General features: G+C 41.9%; 1 protein-coding gene and 1 long non-coding RNA gene across 4 annotated transcripts in view; one reads left to right on the top strand and one right to left on the bottom strand.

Moving 5' to 3' along the window:
• The first annotated feature begins 9671 nt into the window (after positions 1-9671).
• Positions 9672-12573, top strand: LOC142602265 (uncharacterized). The gene is made up of 3 exons (XR_012835930.1): positions 9672-10810; positions 12085-12209; positions 12402-12573. It is a non-coding gene; the product is annotated as an uncharacterized LOC142602265 (long non-coding RNA).
• Positions 12574-20461: 7888 nt separating this feature from the next.
• Positions 20462-23630, bottom strand: part of TLK1 (tousled like kinase 1) — a 68883-nt gene continuing 65714 nt past the window's right edge. For all 3 annotated transcript variants that reach the window (XM_075756681.1, XM_075756682.1, XM_075756679.1), the window contains exon 21: positions 20462-22207. In XM_075756681.1, the coding sequence (XP_075612796.1) occupies positions 22031-22207 (177 nt within the window). In that variant the 3' untranslated portion in view covers positions 20462-22030. The remainder of the gene's footprint in view (positions 22208-23630) is intronic.

Genomic DNA, 23630 nt, shown 5'->3' with positions numbered 1-23630 from the left:
TCCTTTGTGTGAGAAAATAGCACATTTATTTGTTTAATGCTTAAATTCTCATTTAACTGTTTTTAGCTTAGCTCTTTCTAGCACAGATCCATGAAAGGGCTCCCCTCCAGAGGAATGGATCCAAGAGGGAATGCCAGACTTCTTAACGGCAGGCAGAATCAGCGCTAGTGGTTAGATCCATTGCAGCAATGAGTCATGATTCATACTTGGCTTTTTAAATTGATCTTCAGGATAAAAATTTTAGATCAACTGTAGATTATACACTTCTATAAATTTGTGTGTGCGCTGTACTCCAGGTGGTAGCCTTTGCTCCTGGTATCAGGTGCAGTTGATGTGGAAAACTCTTCTGTATTTCTCCAGTCCTTCTGTACTGCTGGGATTTCATTTATACGTGTTTGCTACAAGCTTCTGCAAACTTCAGCCTTATCATCAACAGGCTGGAGCTAAAGTCTCTCAACAGCTACATCATCCCTTTTGGCAATGTAGTGTGCCTGATCACTGAAATAGTAGCTGCATCTGACTGCTGATCATAAGGCTTCCACTTGAACTAATTGTTTGAGACATTATCTAATACCTGTTGTCCTGTCTCATCTTTATCACTTAAGTGTCTTTCCTCTGCCCTGCTACTGCACACTTCCTCATCACCTGTTGTGTCAAAAGCCCGTGACAAACACAGATCCCAAATACTTTTTTTTCGACACTGAGAAGAAACTGCTCAGTCAGCTGCTTGCAGTATGAAATCCCTCTGCCTTGTTAAGTGGGGGACTCACAATTTCTCAGAATGTACTTCTGATTTACCTTTGTAAATCCAGTGTCATGTACCTCAGAATTAAACTTTGGCATGAGAAGGATGTTCCCTCTTTCCTTTGCTGTATACAGAGAAAGTCTGTTAGTATTGAGCTTCATAAAGCCTCACAGGTCTAACAGTCTTTCCTGTAACTTCCTTACATGCTTCCACAGCTGGAGTCCTCATTATTTTCCTTATCCAGCCTTAAGAACAGTAAAAATGGAGGTTCTGTCACATACCAAAATTTAGAGTAATTGGTGATTGTAATCAGATACCTTGAACTATGGAATCCTTGGGCTGGATTTTTTTTGACCTTACAGTATGGCACAGTGTCCTTTGGAGTAACATCTGAAGTTAGCTGCCATGTTTCTATGCTTTCCAACAGCAAGCTGCAAACTTTTGTAGGTGTTGTGCAGTTGCCTCTAGTAGCAGACAAAATAAGGTGCTTAGTCTGAAGTCATGCACTTCTGTTAGCTATTTTAAGGTCCCTTGGTGCTGACTTTATAGATCCAGCCTTTTGACGGGTATGGGAGTAGTGGAAGTAAGGCAGTGTTTAAGTGTAACCATCAGCAATTCTGCTGAAGATAACGTGACTTCAAATTTGGAGATGATTCAGTGGTGCAGAATTTAAGCTGTAATCTCTTAGCTAAAAAGTCATAAACATTGAGAAGTCAAAAACTTACTTAAAAAAGAAGCAAGGACTGTGAAGTCATACTATTGCATTCTGTCCCCGTTTTTTAATTCCTTCATACCTTAATCACTTATTTTTCCCCCCAAAAAGAGAGTGAGGAGGGTAAGAAGTTAAGATACGCCACAGGACTGACAGCCAATGTAACCTTGTTTCCATGAATTAATGTATTCAGTGGTTAATGAACAGTTACGAATAGGCATATTAGCTTTATTTAAAACATTGACACATGGAGTTCTTTAACGAGTACTGACAGCAGACAGGAAGACAGATGTACCATGAAGATCCCTGGCCTTGCTGATAATTAAGAATGATCAACATGTGTGCTATATACTGTAAAATGAATAAGGTGTTTCCCTGCTCCACCAAAGGCTTCTCGGGGGGCAGTGGTGCGCAGTGGTACATACGGTTGTTGCTAGTGCAGGGCCATCTCTACAGGTCTGCTCCAGGCATGGTGAGCGTGCACTGAAGAGGTGCCTCTTGCAGCTTGAGGCTCTGCTGCTGCTCCAGGAAGCGGCTGCTTGGGCTACAGGGTCAAAGCAGGAGTGTGGGCAAAGCGTTAATGGTGAATGTCTCATAGCTTTGGTGGGGTCATAGAGTAGGCTGTTTCTGAGCCCCTGACAGCCATCTTTTAAATCAATCCTGTCCAACATTAAACCTCCCTGTCACAATTGGAGCTCCCTTGAAATAGCTGTGCAGGGCCACAAGATGGCGTGCCACGGTTTCTTTTTGCTGCATTTACAGGATTAGGCTCAGCAGTGAGAGTGGTTTGTTGGTTACTGCTCCCCTCCCCCCAGCAGCAACTGCAGTCAAATGGATGCCAGCTGAATGGTGAATGATAGTACTTTAAGGAATCGCAGATAACTGTAAAACCAACTGATTGAAGGCAGAAATTGACGGAGCTTAAGCTATTTCTAAATTCCAGAATTTTACTGGCAGTTTGCTGACTTAAGCCAAGGTAACCATGGTGCAGGGTGAAAGTTTGTTTGGAAGAAAGCAGATCCTTACAGGCATGGACTCGTTTGAGATACTGTAATGCTGAAGGAGAGGCCTAGGTAATATTTCCAACCTCTCAGTAATGTTTGTGGTGCCCTGTTTTCCTCAATTACACACAGGCTTTGTCTGTACTAGTCAGATAAATGTGTTAGCAATCGGTCCCTACCATGGAGGCCCCACTGGCACCAAGCTCAGCTTCTTTGGTTCATCACCTAGAACCTGTCTCGGTTTAGATTTGAATCCTGTAATGGTAGGCAAGTATCAGACTCCAAAAGTATTTCTTCAAGTGTTTGTAGTTCATAACTAACTCATGCTTTGTAGTCCTGCTCTGTACATTTTTCATGGTAGTGCCAATGGCTTAATACATACTTGTGCCGCCCAGCACACAGTGTCTTGCAGTGTGCTGCGCCTTCTAATAGTAAGCAGCTCAGAAAGCAAAATCTTCAAACTGATTTGCCTGTAACATCTGTGGTAGACGCTTTTTTTTTAGCTGCGGTATAATGGGGGGCCAGCACCTACCATAGCACAGTTTTAAAATGACATACTTAGGGTGTGTGAACCAGTCTCAAAAATCCCAAACTGACCAACCCACCAATGAAACAGAAAACATTGTTTAGCTCAGGTGAATCTCTGATATTTCTGCCCCTGCAGCCCTGGCAAAAGAGCTAAAGCATAGTAATCTGCCATTTTACAGAATATCTAAGAGAATTGCAGATGGTGGCTAGAGAGGTAGTAAGCTGAGCAAGGAACAAACACATCCTTTTCCAGAAGCTTCAGTTCATGTTTATCCTTAGGCCTTGTGAATACATTATGTTGCCAGGGTGCAGCTAGCAAATCAGAATTTCACTTGGGTGGATGACTGGTGTTTCTTAGGAACAGCCTTTGCACATTATTTCAATTGCAAGTTAGTATCAAAGTGCTGGTTTTGTGCTATGACATACTTGGCATGCGAAATTGCATCGAGACTCAGAGTTAAAGGCCACAGACCTGGCATGTGGAGACCTGCTCTGGCTGAGAAGGGTTAGGTGGGGTGCGTGGTTTTGTAACCTTACTCACTCACAGCAGGAAAGTGCAGTCTCATCTCTGTCCATCGGCCACACGCCTGCCTCTCCACTGCCCTTCCTCGCACCTGGAAAAGCATCTGTCCATCGGCCACACGCCTGCCTCTCCACTGCCCTTCCTCGCACCTGGAAAAGCAGAATTTTGCCCTAAGAGGAGGCTGCAAACATTTTTACTCTGCACTGACAACCTGACTGCAGCCCTATCAAATAATCGTATTCTCACCTTGGAATTTTTACCCTATGGGATCAAAAGGTATGTTTCATCCTTAGTTGTGCAATGTAGTATTTTTATGCTATCTGAACAGTTTCCTGTGTTAGGTTCACAGTTAATCCGTCTTAAAAGCTGCATTCCAGCATTGCTCAGCTCACCCACAAGAGAGCTACAGAGACCACAGAGGTCAGGCTCACCTTGGGCAACCCATGGCAACAGTGAAAGCCACTTCTGCCAACACAACAATCCATTTTAATAACAGTCTTTGCATCTGAGAGCTGTTTACTCTGCCAGCAAGTGGTTGCATATTCACATACTTTGTTCATGGCCCTTGCAGGTTAGGTAAGCTATGAAACCTCAACAGAAGCTAAAAAAAAAAAAAAGGAACCATGAGTGATGAACTCAAGCTGCTATTTACACTAGCCTAGGCCTGCTAGTTATGTAGGAAAATCCTGCAATGGAAGATTATAATACTAGCAAAAGCAATGCAGAGCTATGAGCTTTATGTTTGACAAGGGGTGCTGGATGTAATGGAAGTCACTGAGTGTCGACTCATCTGGACCTTCTGATATGCAGATAGGACATTATAGCGCTGCCCGGATCCTGCTCCCTGAAGACATCTCTTCCCAGCCCTTGCAATTTATCAGCCAATATCCTCTGCTGGCAGCTTTCATGAACAAATGGTGCATGTCAGTCTTCTTGCTCCTGAATGAACAATAGTCACAAATTACAAATCTTCAGCCAACACCACTACATTCTCACCTGGTATAAGAGAAATAGGTTCCAGTTCATTGCACTGGAGAGAGAGAAAGCATACAGACAGTTCAGTAGCTAAGACTTAGCAGTGATCTGCTTGCTACCATCTTGCCCTTATGGGAAAGCTGCTTTCCCCTGAAATTCTGGGGGGTTTTGAGTCTTCAAAATAATCTTTAAAAACAAACTGAAGATTTCAAACCTCCCATCCTGGCATTTCTAAATACCCATTGTATGGGATTGGAGCTGTGCACATACTGTGTGCTTGGATTGGCACACACCATCCAGCAGTGCTTAAACAATTTAAAGAATCTGGGATATGAAGCTAGCTCAGAGAAATAGTGCAACTTATTTAAGAAACATTAGAGCTTGGAAACAAATTTGAAATGTTCATAAACAGCAGCTCAGTATTACCAGTTACTAGGTATCAGTCAAGTTTTATCAGCTATGAAGCTAAAAGCTCAAACTGTAAGAAAATATATGAGAAGCTATTTCACAACACTGTTTATGCCCTCAGGTGAGTTTGTGTTCACATGAAACAGGGAACAGAACAAGCTGGTCCCAGGCAGTGACACTACTTCACTAAGGCTCAGAAGACTGACAATAGGAGATGTTTTTGTACATATAACCAGTACTTGGGTAAAATCTTTTTGAGAGCAACTGCAACTGCTAAGCAAATAGAAACCAACTGGAAGTCTGTGTATTGCCAGATAACATGCTGGGCACTGGAAATGGCTGAATTTGTAAAACAATTACCTTTTGTTTCAAGGTTACATTTTTACCCATCTTACCAGTAACACCCATTCAGAGAGAAGACAAAAAAACCCCAACTGCACAACAAAATCCACACTTGCTCTCTGGGCACTAACTGTTTAATAATGAAAAGGAACTCACTGTTCCTAACCCACTTCTTGACCGTTTTCATTCCTAACTACAAAAAAAGTTAAAAAAATTAACGTTCTTCTGGATTGCACTGTGTTTCTGAATATTTTTAGCCTAAAAGTACACATCATAAAGGACTAGGAAGACTTTGAAGAATTTGGGGTGAAATATCAAGAACTTAGAGGAACTGAATGAAATGTTTTTCAAATGCTCCTTGGAAACTGCCATCTGTCAGTCAGATGGTGGCATGCTCATGCTTCCTCACCTGGCAGATTCACATTGCTGGCATTCAGTATAAGCATAGCCTGCACCAGCATCTCTCACCAACTTGCAGAAGTACTTGCTTCAGCCTTGAGTCCTGTCAGCACCCACATCCACTGCTTGGTGTGCTCTGCACACCCTGGTCACCTCCCCTTCAGCCACAGCCTGTGCTCCACCGTGGGGTGGCCTGAGGGAGGATCATGAGTCAGCTGGTGGGAGAAAGCACCCGCAGACATCGCCCTGTGCCTGACACCAGACACCACATCCCGTCACTGTGAAGGCACCGCAGCAGTTTTCAAGAGATAGGTTAGCAACAAGCAGCTCACTCGCACTCACACCTTTTGCCTGCTGGAGGAGTGGCACCACATTCTCTTCAAGGAAAACTCTTCAAATGGCTTAAGAGTAATAGAGAGCTGTTGTTATTCCACACAGGGCTGAACTTGAACAATCTCTACGACTGATTGTGATGCTGAGAACAGCTCACGAGCACAGTGCAGTTTCAAGTGCAAGGTCTTTGCTTCTAGCCCCATGTGCCGTTCAAGGGGGATATTGGCTGTTTAAACTGCAGGTGCACTTCACTAGAGGAGGATGTTTGATGAGTCTTGTACATACCTCCTCATAAGCACTAGAAATGTGCTTTCTGAAGGAAAGACAGTATTTAAATTGATTAGGCAAATAATAAATAATGCCCTCAGCTTCCTGTCTGCAGCAGTCTCTGAGTGCTGGGCATATGGCACTTTTCCAGACCACATGGCAGGCAATGAGGCAGAGCTGGTGATTATTATTTCACCCACCTTTGGCAGGAAATAAAACATCTGTTTAATCCTGACAGTGGGACTCCCTAGCAGTTAAGCTAAAAGATGTTTAAAAAGGAATATAATGAAAATTATGTTTAAGGCAGCAGAAGGCAGTGATGGACGTCTCAAATTTGGTAAGACTTCAGTGATTGATACTTTGAGAGCTGTGGGATTTATCATGGGCATAGCCAGTCAAGACCTCTGTTTCACAGCTCAGTCACAGAGAAATCTTGCTTTTGAAAAAGAGCATCTCTTCAGCTGGGCTCAAGGGACAAGTGGTTGTGATTCTGGACTGCTCATAAGTGGAGCAGCTGTACTTGCTGCTGCTCTGAGTTCTGGTTACCAGTGGTATTTCTCTTTGCTGTTCAACCACGAGGCAGTGTTAAGTGCTTGAACACTTGGACTATTAATGTGAAAAAGCAGCATGAGCAGACGTGCCATTCTGTGAAATATATAAGCAGATGAAGATATTTTTGGGGGTGTGGAATAATATCTAAAACGATCCATTCCCTTGGAAAGTTACAATCAGTATTATTGACTATGAATGACTGAATAGCTCAGCTAGGCATTGATGAAGGGGAAGGATGGCTGCAAGTCTCGCCTCCTAAAACAGCAACAGAGCCCTCAGCGGTCAAAAGAGGCAGCCTCAACAAGAGGGAGGGGTATTTACTGTGAGTGATATGGTCAGAGTGGGCCAATGAAACTGAGCAAAAAGAACTTTAGACCAAATGCTTGTAGTAATTCCTATGCCTCTGATTAATCTGCATAACAGTCTTAGCAGGGAAGTGTTCAAATCCCCTTCCAGAAAAGGACAAAACAAAGTCTCGGGTTCAGGGAACCAAAGAATAAGCCTATGCTGAATTACTGGAGCAAGATGAAAAACATTTGCTGTGCTGTGGGATTCGTCTTGCTCTTCCCTCCTTGTATCCAGCAGAGCCTGCTCACAGACACTGCAGTGCTCCTCTTTGAACTGGTTTGGCTCAGTGGGTGGACGGGCATTTAGCGGTGGTCACTTTGGAGGCAGAAGCATTTGGAGACTCTTTATTCTACAGGCAGTCACTGAGAACAGATTCCAGCTGGCTGCAAGCACAGCCACTAGGATGTAAAGCACCATGAAGTCTTAAGTGAATGATGCTTCTGAGCACCCTTGTCAGCAGGTAAGCACAAGCACCCTGGCATGCATGGCAGCACTGAAATGTACAGAGCCATAGTTATTGTGCCACTTCTTAGGAAACAGCTGATTTTGCTGCAGTTTGCAGCAACAGATGTGGACTAAATCCTCCAAAATTTGTATCCATTTGAGGCAGTAGTACATAATAAAAAGGACCCTGAGTCCAACCAAAGGCACAACTGAAAAGCAAAATGGGACTTTGGTAAACTTGACTTTGCTTATTGCGCCCACTTCTCTACTGGCTTTGACTAGGTCAAAAACCCCAAAAAGTCCAGCCCCCTGCTGCTGCAGGTAGCTGTTGTCCTTTGCTCAGCAATAAAACCAGCTATTGGAGCAGAGCTGTAACAGACGCTGCTGCTCTGGTTATGGGCTCTGAGCTACTAAGGCTGGGCAAGATCATTACCATCTTCCACCCTGACCTGCCGCACTCTGCTCACCACAAAATGTCATGAAAAGTTCATGTGCAAGCTTCACATTCCTGGATGAGCTGGACCATATTTTGAGGAGGAATTCAAACCTCAGTTGATAGTGGTATATTATATACCTACAAGTTGAAACTCTACCATGTTTTGTTTCCGTCACTGGGAATAAGGGGCAAGTTTTTCTCCCCTTTATGGTCTTTGTCATACTGTGTGAAATGGCATTTTATCCAGGGTACACTGCAAAAAGAGTGCCTTGCTTGACTGTTGGCTACACATTCACAGGTGTCTTTGCTGTTAGTTATTGATGCCATCAAGAAAGCTGCATCCCTTAAAAGGCTTCCAGCTGAGTTTAAGCTCCAGGCCAGATACTTTCTCTCTGCAGGGTAACTTTTACCATCAAATCTCACTGGAACAAGAAGGCTTTAAAACTAGGAAAAAAATGAATGAGGAAATCAGTGATACCAATTATACACCAAATGAAGATAAGTCCCTCTGTCTCATTAGGACTGTTTAATTATGCTTGGATTTTAATTCTAAATATAGTTCATAAGAATTCACAAGGGCAAGTGTTTGCTTCCACTGTTGTAATCCTCTCTATCTATAATACCTCTCTCTCCTATAAGATCAACAGTTTTAAAGACCTGTCTACTTGAGTCATAAATAAAGAAGATGCTGACACTTCACCCCTTAGAAGTGAAAAATGCTGGTTAAGCAATGGCTTATGTTTGATATTTGCACTGCTTTGAGAGTACAGAGGTCTTGGCTGACTTCTCAACTTCCTGTGCTGGCTCTGTGGGAACACATAGAGAGAGTCTCTGCTACAGGGCCCTATACTCTTAACAAGACAGAGGCAGTATATTTTCAATATGCATGTGTATATGTATTAAGGTATGTATGTGTCTATCTATCTATCTCTCTATCTATCTCTTTAAATGCAAAGCATCCCAGTTTGCAGGAATTTGAGTCTTATCTCCCCATCTTAGTCAAGCACTTGACCCAATGCATTCCTCTTTGGGATTAACTTTAACCTCTTTACCAGTTTATCACTACATATGTGGTAATAAATATTATTGCTAACTACTTGACTCAGTGCAGTTACTAGATTTCAGAAGGATTCTAGAAAGCCCTCCCTAAATCTGTGTCGTCTATCAAGGAGTTCAGCTAAGAAAGAGAGGAAGCCCTCTCCCTCACTCCCTGCAGAAGATGCCCCCAGAGCCAGTTCTTGGCTCAACAAGACGCCTACTCTTAGACCATTTAAAAATGTACCTGTTGAAGACATCACTGAGGGAATATCTCCAGTTTGAGAAAGGTGGGGTTTAAACAAGCATTTCTGCACCAGCCAATGCTAAAAGGAGGGAATGGGGCAGTTCAGCAGGGAGGAGAGGCAAACACCCTTTTCCCCTTCCAAGTCTGGTCAGAAATTCACAGTGTTAAGAAGCCCCATCTAAGAAGACAAAGATTTCTGAAACATCATCAACATTTCTAAAAGCACAGTGAGTGCAAACATGTTGCCTAGCATGGCACCATTCCTTTATCCGTGGTTTTGTTTGACTCAGAAATACTATTAATTAATCTAACCACATATAAAGACTATTGATTGAGTGAGAATTTTACTGCCCTCAAAACTACAAGTTTATTGCACTTCACTTTTACAAAAACATTTTACATTTGCATCCTGGATTAGTACGTATCTGCCAAGAACAGATGTAATTGCTTAGTCACAGTGCTCAAAGGCATCTGATGCTCAGTGTAAGCTCAGCTTTGGGTGTCCAAAGGATAGTGAACATAGATACAGCATTAGATATGAACTTCAGATGCTTGAATTCATGCAGGACCTACAGGAATAATCACTTTCATGCCCATGGGATATGGGATAATTAGAACACCAAGTTCTTCCTACATTAGTTTAGTCAGGGAATGCTTAAAATATGGCAGGTTTTTTTGTAACTCCTACTCTCTGGAGACAATTAAGCAGAAATGGCACTGAGGGCTTAAATGCTGGTAGCACCCAGATCACTGTGGTGGCTGCTGTGGTCATTGTCGTTTCTTGGAAATTTTAGTTCTTTGTAATCTGTCAGCAGACAGCACAGGCCACCATGGGCTGTGTGCTAGGTCTCGCTCATACACTAAAAAGCATTGGTTTGGTCAAGTATTTGTATAATGGCACAAACAAAACTCTAAACTAACCGCCTACCTGAGGCCCTGTGGGAAGTGGTGTTGACTCGCGGTGGGATGTTTCCTACATCTCCTACTGGTGCCTTTGTCTGCTGCTGCAGAACATCTCTGCTGTTTACTGTCTGTCAGGTGGGAGATATAATCTCTCCTCATCCCCTTGCCCTTCTCTTAACATGACTGATTTTGGTCAGTGAATGAAGCTAGCATGCTGCCCGCAAGGGCAGGATTAATAGCTGTTGTGTGGAGGAATGCTCTTTGTTCTGAGCCCTGGCTGAAAAGTTTCCTCTTTGTCCAACTGAGCAGAGACCCACAGACAACACTGAAAGCAGACGCTCATCTCCAGCAGTATAGAGGGGTGTAATGCAAACATGAAAGAACATAACTGCTGGATACAACTCATTGCTTTAATGAGAACATGCCCTTGGGGTTTATGACAAACAAATTCCAGTTACTTTATTGCATTGTGTCTGAATTTCCCCCTGTCGTTTCAGCTGGATACAGCACACTGTTGGATCATGCCTGGAGAAGGAAGTTATCTGTGCAACTGTGGAGGGAAGGAGAAAATCTCTGGCAAGATGTCCGCACAATGAAAATTTGAGAATACTGGTAGGGTAGCCAGCCAATTGCCCCCATTAAGAGAGGTGCTGGGAAAGCCAGCGCACCGAAGCCCAGCTGTGAGAGTAAGCCTGCCTCTGGGGAAGCCCCTCTTCCTCCAGGGGCTCTACAGGGAGCACAGCCAGGGAATGGGGCAGCCTGAGCTGAAAGTGAAGCTCTGTCCTGCACCAAGCTAAGATTGCTGCCATTTCCAGAAATGTCTCTCCCCATGCCCATCAGTGCTCACATCTGCCTCCTGGCACTGGTGCCTGCAGCTGTATGGCTGCTCTGGGTCCCGGCCGAGAGGTAACCCAGCCAAAAAGAGCACTGCATTTTCACCTAGGCCTGCCAGCTGATGAGACCTAGCACACAGCTGCATGGTCCTTGGTCTGGAAGCAAGGGAGGCTGTGGGTGCGAAGGACTCTGTGTTAGCTTACACTGACGGCAAAACCTACATCTCCAGCTAGGAATGCAAAACTGAGTGGTTTAAAGCCCTGGACCATGACCAAGAGGATCATAGCTCTCATACCTTTTGTGACTTTAGTCCAGGAGCTATAAAACAGCATTTTTTCCCTCCAGACACACAAATGAGTGCAAAACCAGTATTTTTGATTATTAAGATAGAAACTTGTAACGTACAACCACACCCTAATGGAATCAACTTACATGAAGCACTCAGACAATTTTCACATTAGATATTTGTCTTGGGTCAAAAATACAATGAAATATTTAATGGTAAAAGGATATTTAATTGCCTTAAAACACAACACCTATGCTATTAGGATTTGTAACTACTACATTATATTTTTTGAGTGAAAAATTCTCTTACAGATCATATATGGTAGTAGCTATGGTTATTTCTTAGTTTAGAACTACCTCCTATCATTAATTTACCTTTATCAGCACAATGGCCTACAAATAATGTTAGACATCATAAGTGTGACCATCACAAGGAAATGTGTGACTTGAAAATGATAAAATGATACTTTAAAAGGCTTTTGAGTTGTGATTGTGTCATTTCAGATGACAAGAATGGCAGTAATAAGGATAAAGTCCAGAGCAGAGAGAAGAAGAGGTGAATTACAATATTTCCAATAATTTTCAATTATAAATATATTCTGTGAATCTTGCTTCAAACTATTAGGTATTAGTCAATGCATTTTGTAGATTCATCATTATAGTATTTGAGCACCTAAAAGTCTGAAGTTTCTTAATAACAGACTAGGGCTTAACACAAAAATCAAGGAGACAAAATTCAGAATTTTTAGAGTTAAGTTCTTTTACAGATCCTTTTCCCAAACACTACAATTCAGTGCTGTCGTGAACTCCAAACAGAAGTCAAGCTTCACTCCAGGAGCTTTGATTTTTCTCTCAAGACTCTTGCTGCAAGTCAGATGGATTGTATAAACCAGTAAGTTTTCCTCCACCCTTTGTTACAAGCTATTCCTCCCTGCTTTACATAAGCTATAAGAGAAACACTTTTCTCTTAATATTTGTTGAATCAATAGCTAGCCAAGTACAGCCAAATGCTAGCAAATACTGATACCCCATGCTAATTTCTGAGAAAATTAGTGTCATTAGTATTTAAATCCTTTGCCTGCAGGAGACAGAAAAGCCCTGGTCCAATATCCCAGAGGGATAAGCAGTCCTGACCGCTCAGTCACAGCATCTGCTGTTCTGGTATTGCCATGTCCAAGCTCTGTGTCACACCAGTGTGAGGTGTGGACAGGTAAAGTAGATGTTTAGTGTCTCAATACAGCACCTTGCTTTGCCATCTAGTGGGCGCTGGGAAACCGTGTGGTTCCTTCTCGTCTCCCCTGGGCATCCTGTCTGATGCAGATCTCCAGTGGCAAGCCAAGTTTTGATGTACCTCCCTGATTTTGGGCCGAGGCTGATTTATGAGCTACAAAGTGCTGCTTATAAAGTTGTGATGGTTCAGTCATCACTACTTTTCCCCGTGTGCCCTGGGCTTGCTTTCTGTATATCTGAATATGAAACGCAATGTAAAACTGTGCCACTAGCTGTTATAGCAATTCATCTTCTATCCACCCAGTGCATAGTGGCTGAGTCTGAAAGTGTTCTGGACATACAGCAAGTTATCTGAGCACAGATGAAGTGTCAGTTCAGTCACACCATCTGTCTGGAGCCTTGTCTTGCTGACTCCTGCTTGCTTTTCCCCAGTTTCAAATAGGAATGGCTTATATTGGCTTTTCTGCATGATCCTGTGCCCTGCCTGTGTTGCTCCTTAGCACAAAACTAGCAAAATCCTTTGCAACCTTAGTAATTGTTTGCAAAACCTGAAAGAAGAAAAACATGACCTGACTCACTGAATTAAAAAAAAAAAAAAGAGGCCTTCACATTGCTGCCTGATGTTAACAGAGCACATCAAAGCATGCCCCAAAATAGAAAAGCTGTCTCAATGCAATTCAGCTGAATTCCTCTCAGTGGTCTGTGAGATAAGGAGAAAACCCCCCAATCTTTACAGTTTTCACCATTAGACCATGTTTTGTTTAATGAGCTACCTATATATTAAGGTTTTTATTTTACCAATATATTAAGGTATTAATATGAGTGGAAAAAGGATGAGTTCATTATAAACACAGGAATTCTGACAGATGATAAAGGATGAGGAAGGAGTAATTTGTCTATTATATCTGTACGAGTTTTGTTAATTGGGTGATAGGACAATAACCTTTATGATATGCTAATTTGTTAGATTAGAATGTGTTTGGGCTCAGTGATAAAACTGTCCTGACATCTGACAGTGCTAAGACAACAATTTATGAGGCCAGGCTCAGCATCTGATGCATCGTTATATAACCCTACAAGCAACATGATGATTTCATGGTATCATATAAATGTATGTGAATTGACATTTAACCAATGGAATAAGATGCTCCAAATTCATTATGGGCAAGTGGTCATGTGTAGTTTGCCAACCAATATGTTACTTACCTGGCTTTGCAGTAGAAGGGCATGCAGGGAAGGTATTCCAGTGCTGAAATCGGTGATGAGAGCCCTGCCAGCTGCCACTGAGCCACAGCTGCAAGCCTGAAAAGAACCATTTGTGCACTAGTTAGGGTGATTATTTTTGTCATGAAGAAAGTTTTCCATTATGCAAATGTACATAGCTATGCAATAACTCTTCATGTGGCTGTTAAGAGGGAGAAGGAAAGAAGCTGCACTTCCTCACAAAGTCAGCTCTGTGTATGTGACCATTTGGCAGGTCCCGTTCCTCTACCATGCTCAATGCAAGGGCAGATGAGAGAGAAATCTGGGAGCATAGGCAAACATGTTTTACTTCTTTGAATCCTTGAAGTCCTTACCAGTCCCATTGTTTTAAGTGGAAACCACCATTCTGCCAATGAAGGCAAGCGAAGATCTACTGGATCTGCTCACGCATGCACAAAGCAGCTGAGTTCTCGGTGCTCTGTCCTGCAAAGCTCTCACCAATGTGATCAGGGAGTCAGTTCCCTTTTCCAGTTTTCCTTCCAGGCCTGCTAAAGTCATGAGCATGTCCCAACAGGTTAAGACACAAGAAATCATCTCATTTGTCTTTGTCTTGCATTTACATCACTGAGAACTCTTTTCTGGAAGCATTACTGGGATGTGAATAGGAAAGTGCTCATGCTGCAAAATACATACCTGTGCATTCAGATAGTATTCCTCAAGGCCCTGCACACATCACCCCTCTGTTACACTAATTGTTACAGGAACCTTTGCTGTGCATCCAGTTGGTAACCATTGCGTGTTTCAGGAATGTGTCCTCCATACATCGTGGAATATGGCTGCATGGTGACATGCTGGTGACTCCAGGACACAGCACCAGCCCAACTATTCTAGAAGTTGCAAGGCCAATGTCTGAGTGCTGGAAGAGGCACTTAGATCTCCTGATATGTCCAAGACCTTAAAAAAGCTGGGGTCTGACAGATCCTATGCTCTCTCTTACTTGAGTCCAAATTAGGGGCTGGGTCTTAATGCAGCACAGTTGTCAGACGTGAAGAACCAGATACTTGCCTTTCGTCCTCCAGGAGGGAAAAGGCTTATGCACAGCTCTGAGGAAGGGAAGAGGGCACAAGGCTGGTTATCAGTATCACACATATCAGCACAGCTGGGCAAAGAAGGAAAGCCATGAGGAGGATATAGACACTGTTTCAACATACAGCTTCCATAACTTCACCCTCGCTGCCCTGGTTACACATATGTGCAGTAGCAGAGGACACAAGACTGCAACATTACAGCTTCCTTTGAAGTAAAGACTTCTGACAAACTCATCACTCACTGGACAGTGAAAGCTGATATGGTTCAGGAAAACTGGGGAAAGGCTGCAGTGCATGGAAGAAGAAGACAGACATCCTCACCTCCACTTGTATACAAAAAAGAAAAAATTCATTCTAACCACTGTGTGGTAAAGCAACTGAGACTTTGGAACATGGACCTGAAGAAAAGCTGCAAATGTGTTTGCTCTGCTTCTGCTTCACTGCCTACCTCTCAGCCCTGAGCACCACTTCCCTGCATGCTGAGACATGCATAGAAGCAGTGCGTGTAGCAGAAGCGTGTAGAAGCACTGCCTAAGCACTGCTGAGCAAGTGGAGACATACGCACAGTCACCTCAAAGCCACCACCATCTTTCAGCTGCCTAGCACATCATTTCACAACACCCAGCTGCACACCAGATTTGTATCGCTCGCTCAGCTTGCACCATCCGCTAATCATCATGCTGTACCTGCAGGGAAGAAAGCCAAAGCATGGCTTTGGACATCTGGAAGGCAATGAAAGGGCTGGGGGTACAGGGAGAAAAACTGTAACAATGCACAGAAATTACCAGAGAATATCAAAGGACTGTGCTGTCTGAAAGCACTTCAGATGAAGGAACAGAAGACCTGCTCATATGAGAGGAAAACCTTGTATGAAGTGTCTTCTACAACAAACTTTTCTCAAATTTCTGTTTTTCATGTCCTGGCTTTATTTATTGTTTTAATCCACAAACTCAATGGCATATTTTAGCATCACAGGGTCTCCTTCTCTACAAGTCCCAGTTCCAGTTATTCCATTGCAGTGAAAGGTGTGCAGATAATACATAAATTTAGGTTAGAAGGCATTTGGGCAATAGGAGGCACACATTGCCAGATCCTACCCTAGGAGTACTACAATCTGAAATATCATCTTTGCATATATTATATACAAGCCATGAACTTGCAGATGTGTGTGGCACTTTCATCTCTGGCTAGAATCATCAAAAAACCCCAACTCTACGCTTGTACATACAGCCAATGTATTTAACATAATATACTGCCTTTCATAAAGCTGCATACAATTGATTTTTTTAACCTATCATAGTTTTCTATTAGTGAACAATATTTAGAAGCAGCTGGTTTAAGAGTGCATAAAGACTCCTTTCCTTCTGTCCTGAACTATAAATATTTCAGAACTTCAACGTCAAAAATAAACTAGGATATTGATTCAGCAAGGTACTGACAGGCACGTCTAAGCACTGATGCGCTGGACCGTCCTTATACCTCTTTCAGCTATAGACATCCCCAGATCTTACTGAAGTCAATGACTCAGCTAAGGACCGTCCTTCCAGCCTTGGTGAAGGGAGCAATTATACAATCCCCCGTGTGCATTAATATTAAAAATAATGGGAAGCCACAACCCCAGGCCACCTGCAAAACTGATTCAAACCCTCTGTATGCATAAGCAGGCTTCCCAAGAGTAACAGCAAACACAAGGGTGATGCCCAGCGACTGCTTATGTTTTTTACACTGAAAGCAACTGCCAAAATACAGAAACAGTACTGGCTTCGGGGCTGTGGCCATGGCATTCTCTTCACGGGAAACACTTGTTTTACTGGGTTGCAGAGTTGTGCTCTCCTGAATACCACAGCATAGCTTCCACACAGGAGCAAGAAAACACCTTGCTTTGCCAGCTGACCTGATGGTCACGCATCTTCTGAAGATACAGCAAATGTAGTTTTGATGTCCATCACTTTTTAAACAGAAAGTCCCTGTGTGCGTTTTAATGATGCACAGAAGATATGCACAGATTTGCACAAGGCAGTTCTGAAATTCAAACATCGTGTAATTTCTTAATGATACCTGATTAGCTCTAGAGACACTAGATACAAAATGAGATTTCTAGGGAAGGCATTTTCCCTTGATGTATGCACAGAATTTTACTCGCTTGGGAAAGATAGCACAATGAAAAGATCACAAGGTGACACAATTACTTAGAGCAAAATAGAAAAAAATTACTTTCTTCAACAGCAACAGTTTCCCTAACATTGTTAGGAATTGAATATCTGAAATAAATAATGCAAGAGTCTCACTTGTTCAGGGGATAATTTAACTCTGAAGGATACTCAAGAAGCATGCATGAAGTTCAAAATTAAATACATGGAGGCTGCGCAGAAAGCAAGACTCATGTACTACACATAGCAGGGAACTGTTCTTCATGCCATAGTGCATAGGACTAGAAATAATAGGCTTAATGAGCAACAAGACAGGATGCTAGGAAAAACTGGAGTAGATAGCTTGGGTAAGTAATGCAGCTCCACTGATGGGCATCTTTAAGAATAAGGTGGACAAATTTGTCAGGATATAAGTAAACTTGAGCCAAACTTGGGTACTGGAAGAGACTAGAGAGTTTTTCAGGGATCGTTGCCTAGTAAGCATTGAGGACCAAGTAAAACTTGTTTTGTTTGTAGAAAGGACACATGGAAACACATAGGCCTCAGGTGGCAGGTACGTAATGCCAGGCCCCCAGGTTGATGACTTGGGGGGGCTCTGTTTATGTTATTAGACTCTAATCAATCTGTGGTCACAGAGACATTAAATTGCTGGATTATTCATTATCTCTCTGAAAACGTTTGCAGTCTTACCTTTCCTACAAACACAACAGTCCTCAGCTCTACAATCCATGGCTGCCTGAGCCGGGTATGCTCCACTCCTCAGGAGAGGTATTTACACCCCAAAGCCCACAGCAGGATCACACTGGGACTGTGGAAACGACAGTGCCCTGGTCCTGGTGACACGGCAGCAGACATGACAGGCTGGCTGGCACACAGTGTGAGACCAAACAGGGAAACACTGCCAGTCCATGCTGCCCGGCACCCCTCACTTGGGAAACCAGGGTCCTCCCTCTGACAGCAGTTGATATGTAGAAAAAATATTTTTTAAAAATACAACAGCAATTGTGAGACTGGTGTTTTAGACACCAAAATCCAGAGACTGTCTTACCACTCTGCCTCCAAATTTTGAGGCTGTCCCTGCCCCAACACCCTGCCCAGGCCCCCTCACTAGGCCCAGCTCCCCAGTCCCCCTTCCTAATGCAACCTCCCACTTCTGGAGAAAACCAGTAAGTCCTGGGGGGCTCTTTGAAGAGAAATGTATGTCCCAGAGACATCTCTCACCCTTCCTGGTAGGCCTCTTACCCCCAGCAGTATCCCTCACTGCTCCAGCCCTGTGTAGAAAACATGGTGGCACGTGAGGAGGGGTTGGCTGCCACCACCTGCCCGGTCAGGGCCCCTCAGCTGCTGCACTCCTCTGCCGTGACAGGAGCAGCTTCAGCCCCAGCAGAGCTGAAATCCGGAGCAAGACTGGAGCAGCAGGGCTGTTGGGGACCTGCATCCGCTCCCCAAATTAGATGTGCTGTGTCCTGCCTGGCCAGGAATGCTGTGGGATGGGGAAGACAAGGTCTGGCCAGGCTGGTGGCCGTGCCTCAGACCTGTGGTTTCCTCATGTTTAGGAAGACATCAAAGCTGGAGCAGGAGCACCCAGGATGCTTCAGGGCATTGTTTGCCTTTCCAGGGCTTGCTTATTTTGAAACACACCTTAGCTAGTCACCTGCTTAGGCTGCGCAGGGTCCCAGGGGTGCAGAGCACCCCTCAGCAGCGACCGGACACCTCATGCACCCGTGACTTGCATACCGAGAGGGCTCGCGGCTTTGTGGGCCTTTGAAAGCCTCTCTAATTATGCAGCGGTTTGCTCATAGCCATAGTGTGTGCAGTCAATAGCAGTTGGGCAGCTGGCCAACAGCACCATGCCTTTCCAGTCTTCTTGCAACAGTTAAAAGCACTTTTTAGAAAATTAAAATATTAACTAGCCTCCATGAAAAGCGTATCTATCCACCAGCACAGACCAAGTTAAGGGTGAATAATGTTCCACGCTGAAACCTGAACAACTTCAGTACAAATATAAACAAAATGAAGTAGTGCCAAAACATGGTTGTTTTCCAGAAACAAGCCAACCATTGTGAACTCTGGCTGCAATAACCTGTAGCACCATAATCTTAATTAAAAGGTCAGGACTTCTCTTACAGTCACTTCTGTTTCATATGTAGGGTTTTTAAACTATACAGCAATGTAGCATTTTAGCAACTTCCAGTAAATGCAGAAATTTTAAAGTATTTTTTTTTTAAAGGAAGCCTTTTATTTCTGAGGTTGATTAAAAACTGCCTGATAAAGTTTAACTTCATTCATTTTGTCTGCCTGCTGCTAAATCAGGAGAGCTTAGGGAATCTAGTGATGGATGACACATAATGAAATTAGTAACATGTGTATGAAATACAGACTGAACAACCACTGCATGAATTACCCAGGAGTGGATCAGCATTCCTCCATGAGCAGCAGCAACTCAGTATTCTAGACTTGGCCTCAAGGGTACTTCTATCCCAAGCACAAACTTCTGAATATCAGGCACCAAACACAGTAACTCAGATGTCTTCGTGTGACTGCAGAATGACTCCACACAGGGATACAAAACTTTTATTAACAGTACCATTGAGATGCTAACACAAACACAACTGTGTGTATTGGGGGTAAAAATCTTGCAGCTTTGATTCAACGGATGAGATGGTGACTGTCCTTTTCTTTCATATGTTTCTATATGGAACTTTGTTTAAAGTGAGTGTTTAGGTTTCAGAAATGTGTTTGTAAAGCTGGAGTAAGTGTCATGTATTCAGCCACAACAGACTATTTCCAGATGCTAACAGCAGGAAAAACAAGTCTGTATGTAATTATAGCAATGCATAAACCCCCTTATTTTTAGGTAGCTGTACACTTTCCAGTTACTTAAGTAGTTCTCTTAATATATTGCCAAACTTCCCTTTACTAGGGATAACCACAATACATTCCAGATAAAGAAAAATGCAGTTAACATGATCCTACATCTTTTCCTTAGGTAAAACATTCTTTAATTTAACTTCCAATATTGACACATGCAGAATAACAAGGAATGAAATCTAACGTGAGCCTACAGCTATGGCACATTCTCTGTGAACTCTGCACTTGGTCTTGCGCTGTAGGGGGTGATAAGGATGTAGCCCCAGTACTCTGGTGTAATCTAAGGCAGAAAGAGTCACTATGAGTCTAATTTTATTCTCCGAGCTAATTTTATTCTACAGTTAAATAATTCTAGAAGGACCCGTTGAAATACAAAGTTGTTTCTTTGAGGTCTATTCAGTGAAATGACATTTGGGTTACTTCATTACAACAGATGTTTTAAGTTTCATGGATTCCTCCCCTTTCACCTCCAAGGTTACTTAAATTAATTATTCTATTATTGGCCTTTTGTTTGTAATTAAAAAGAGTTTGCTTTAAGTAGCTAAGTGATATGGTTACCTGATTTGCCTTTCCTTGAAATGCAAAAACTCGCAATGAAAACCTTGAAATTTCAACTGTCATTGTTTATTACTGTTTTGGCTACATTCTCTACAATTTCAGCAGCATCTTAAAGAGACAGTTAATGTTTCTTTATATACAATGAAAACAGAATGGCTTGCAACATCAGAAACAAGAGCAACAGTTTAACTGTACAATACTAAATGAAAACCTGTGGTAATACAGCCTCCTTTTTCTGCAACATGGACAAAATTACATATAGGTATTCAGCATCAAGAATGGGATAGTAAAAAGAATAGTGAATGGGAAAGAGATACACTGTCCTGAAAAATAAGTTTCTACCATACAAGGCAGTTAGAAAATGTTTCACATTTTAAAATATCTGTACAAGCCACAAGAAACATTTCCTTGTTGATAGGAACTTCCAGAGATAAAGAATAACCATGAGCAACTTCTACATCTAGTATCAACGCGCTCTGCAGGTTGAGAACGCAATAAACTGACTTAAAGAACTGTACTGTATATTGCCAACATGGATCTGGTTTACATGCCTTGATTGTTAATGAATTACCTACTCCATCTCTCTCTAACATACAGTTGACTTGCACCTTAAGGAGGTCATTTGATTCTTTCGCAAAAGTAAAAGCAACGTCATTTAGCAGCAATTAAAAGCGCCTTGAGGGAGACTTAAAAAAAATACAATATCCAATTAGAAAAAGCCATACTTTAAACATTTGTACAGGAATAAGTTGCTGAAATTTAACTGAAAATGTGACATCTGTACAACAATTTACAATAGAGCTAGAAGGGAATTTATCATTATTCCTGCATAGAACATTATACATGACCTGTTTGCATTTAGTTTCATACTGTTGCTTGCTTTTATCAGAAGCCTGGCAAGTTTCACAAGTTTCAATACCACAGAAAGTATAGTATTTTTAGAAAATTGAGCGGATTTAAAAATTAGCAATCTATTTGAGAAATAAGTACCAGGAATTCCATATCACCCTTCCAATCTAAATTCAGTGAAACACCACCACATTTTTGGAGGTACAAGCCTGAGTTGCCAAATAAAATACTATAAATTTATCTGAGGAATCTGATACAGAATGTATCCTTGACCATCTCACACTCCTTACTTTGGTTTCAAAAGATCAATGTCTTGGAAAGATGGCAGTTTAATTAGTTTATAACCAGGCACGGTATTTTTCCTGTGTTTTCAAATTTGCTAACTACCCTTTTTTATTTAAATAATGAGAAACTACCCTTCATGTTAGAACTTTCCAGTATCAACCAAAAGTATTAAAAAGATTATTTACAATGTTCCCCAGAAAAAACTAAAAACCTTTTCTTCAGTCTTAAACACAGTATACCTGTTAGTGTGTAACAGGCAGTGTCATCCTTCAATGTTTAAAGGTATTTCTCAGAAGGGTACATTTATTCACAGTCCATGATCCATTCCAATCATACAAATGACACTATATAGGAGGACTTCAGTCTGAAAACACAGTTATCAAACTTGTCCTGTGTAAAAACACTCAAATGCTTTTAAGCTCAAGTCTGCTTCTGGAAACTACACAAAGGTATCATGCCATTCCTCGGTTGAAGAAATTTCAGTATGAAATAATGCTCGAAGTAGGTGGTGTAGGGGATGCTGCTAGCCCAGTCATATGCAAGTTTCCTGAAGAATTTGATCTCCTCATATGAGGGAGAAGATAAGGATCATTAGCCAGCTGGTGGACATCAAATCTATCCTCTTTTCGGTATGCTAAACAGCGTCTGATAAAGGCCTAGAAAAAAAAAATGTAAAAAGTGACAATACTATTCCGAATAACTACATCTGCTTACAAGCAAGTGCACGCATCCTCCTGGAGAAACTAGTTTCTAAACAAAGCCTTGTTCTCATGTAATTCAATTCAAATGACAGTGTAATATTTTACTACCAAGTCCAATAAAACAATGTAATATCACAGCAGGAAAAAAACCAAATCAGCAAATTAACTGGCTTCAAATAATCACACTTCAAATAGTATTTCCATGTTTAGTAACTATATCTACAAGTAAAACATCAGCATCTCACACAATTAGAATTCTGCATGTGTTACCCCTGAACAGCTTAGTAAAAACCAGAAATAAATGTCAGAGCATTGAAAAAGTGGGAAAGAGCTTCCTGGAGCTTCTAAACCCATTCAGCTGTGCAGTAGGTGAAGAGTAGATGGCAGATACAGGGACAGAATTTGAGCACTTTAGTTGACCTTTGAAAGCAGGCATTATTACACGTGCCATGATGGAATAGAGCAAAACGTGAAATTTGACAATGGTGGTTGCCATGTTCAATAGGCATTAAACAACCAATAGACTATTTAAGAAATCACTACCTAGCTGGAACTCCTTTCCCAGAGAAAAACTCAATCCCATCTGCTTAAAAATATCTAATCAATTGAAAAATTCTGTATCTAACTTCAGGACTGTTCTTGAGACACTACGTTGTCCTATGTTTAGGTCCATACAATGTATGCCAATCATTATGTGCTTAAAGTTTCTGTCAAGTCTTATGTCTAGCATACACAGAACATTTTGTCTCCCGAGAGTTTGGGCTTCAACATTTAATGACAGAAAATCCTTATTATTGCTGCAGTACTGACTAGCACATCATTACTTAATTTAGAACTTAATTTACAAGAATTACATATCTTTTCTTTAACAAATCTGTTCAGCTGTTTGTTCTTTGCTCCAATAAAAAACTGGAGATTAAAGGAAAAAAATCTGTGATACAAGTTCCTAAGAATCCTGCTAGAATTTACTTCTATCATTTACATACCCAGCTTGAACAAGGTACAAAACCCCCATGCACATCTGTTAATATATATTCACATGTTCTTTGACATCATGGATTTTAATCAAATTCTTCACAATAAATCCTTCACAGCAAATTACTTGTTAAAGAGTTGTTTGCAAGATCCTCAGAGTAACAGTTTGTGTCTAAAATGTCTGTAAAATACCTCATGCTTCTGCGGCACTGTAGACACATTAATGCGATGCAAAGAACATTGCACAAAATAGGAAAAAGTGGGGAGGATCAAAGGACAGTTACAGTCTGAAAACTAACAATGTCATTCCAGGTTTCCTATTTATTTCATCTCCATGTTTTCCAAATCAGAATTTCAGTTTACAAGCTGTTCTTTTCCAACTGCCAGGCCTATAAATCTGAAA

This window comes from Balearica regulorum, chromosome 6, assembly GCF_011004875.1.
Source record: "Balearica regulorum gibbericeps isolate bBalReg1 chromosome 6, bBalReg1.pri, whole genome shotgun sequence".
NCBI lineage: Eukaryota > Metazoa > Chordata > Aves > Gruiformes > Gruidae > Balearica > Balearica regulorum.
The sequence above is the reverse complement of the archived record's forward strand: the minus strand, read 5'-3'. Positions and strand labels throughout refer to the sequence as shown.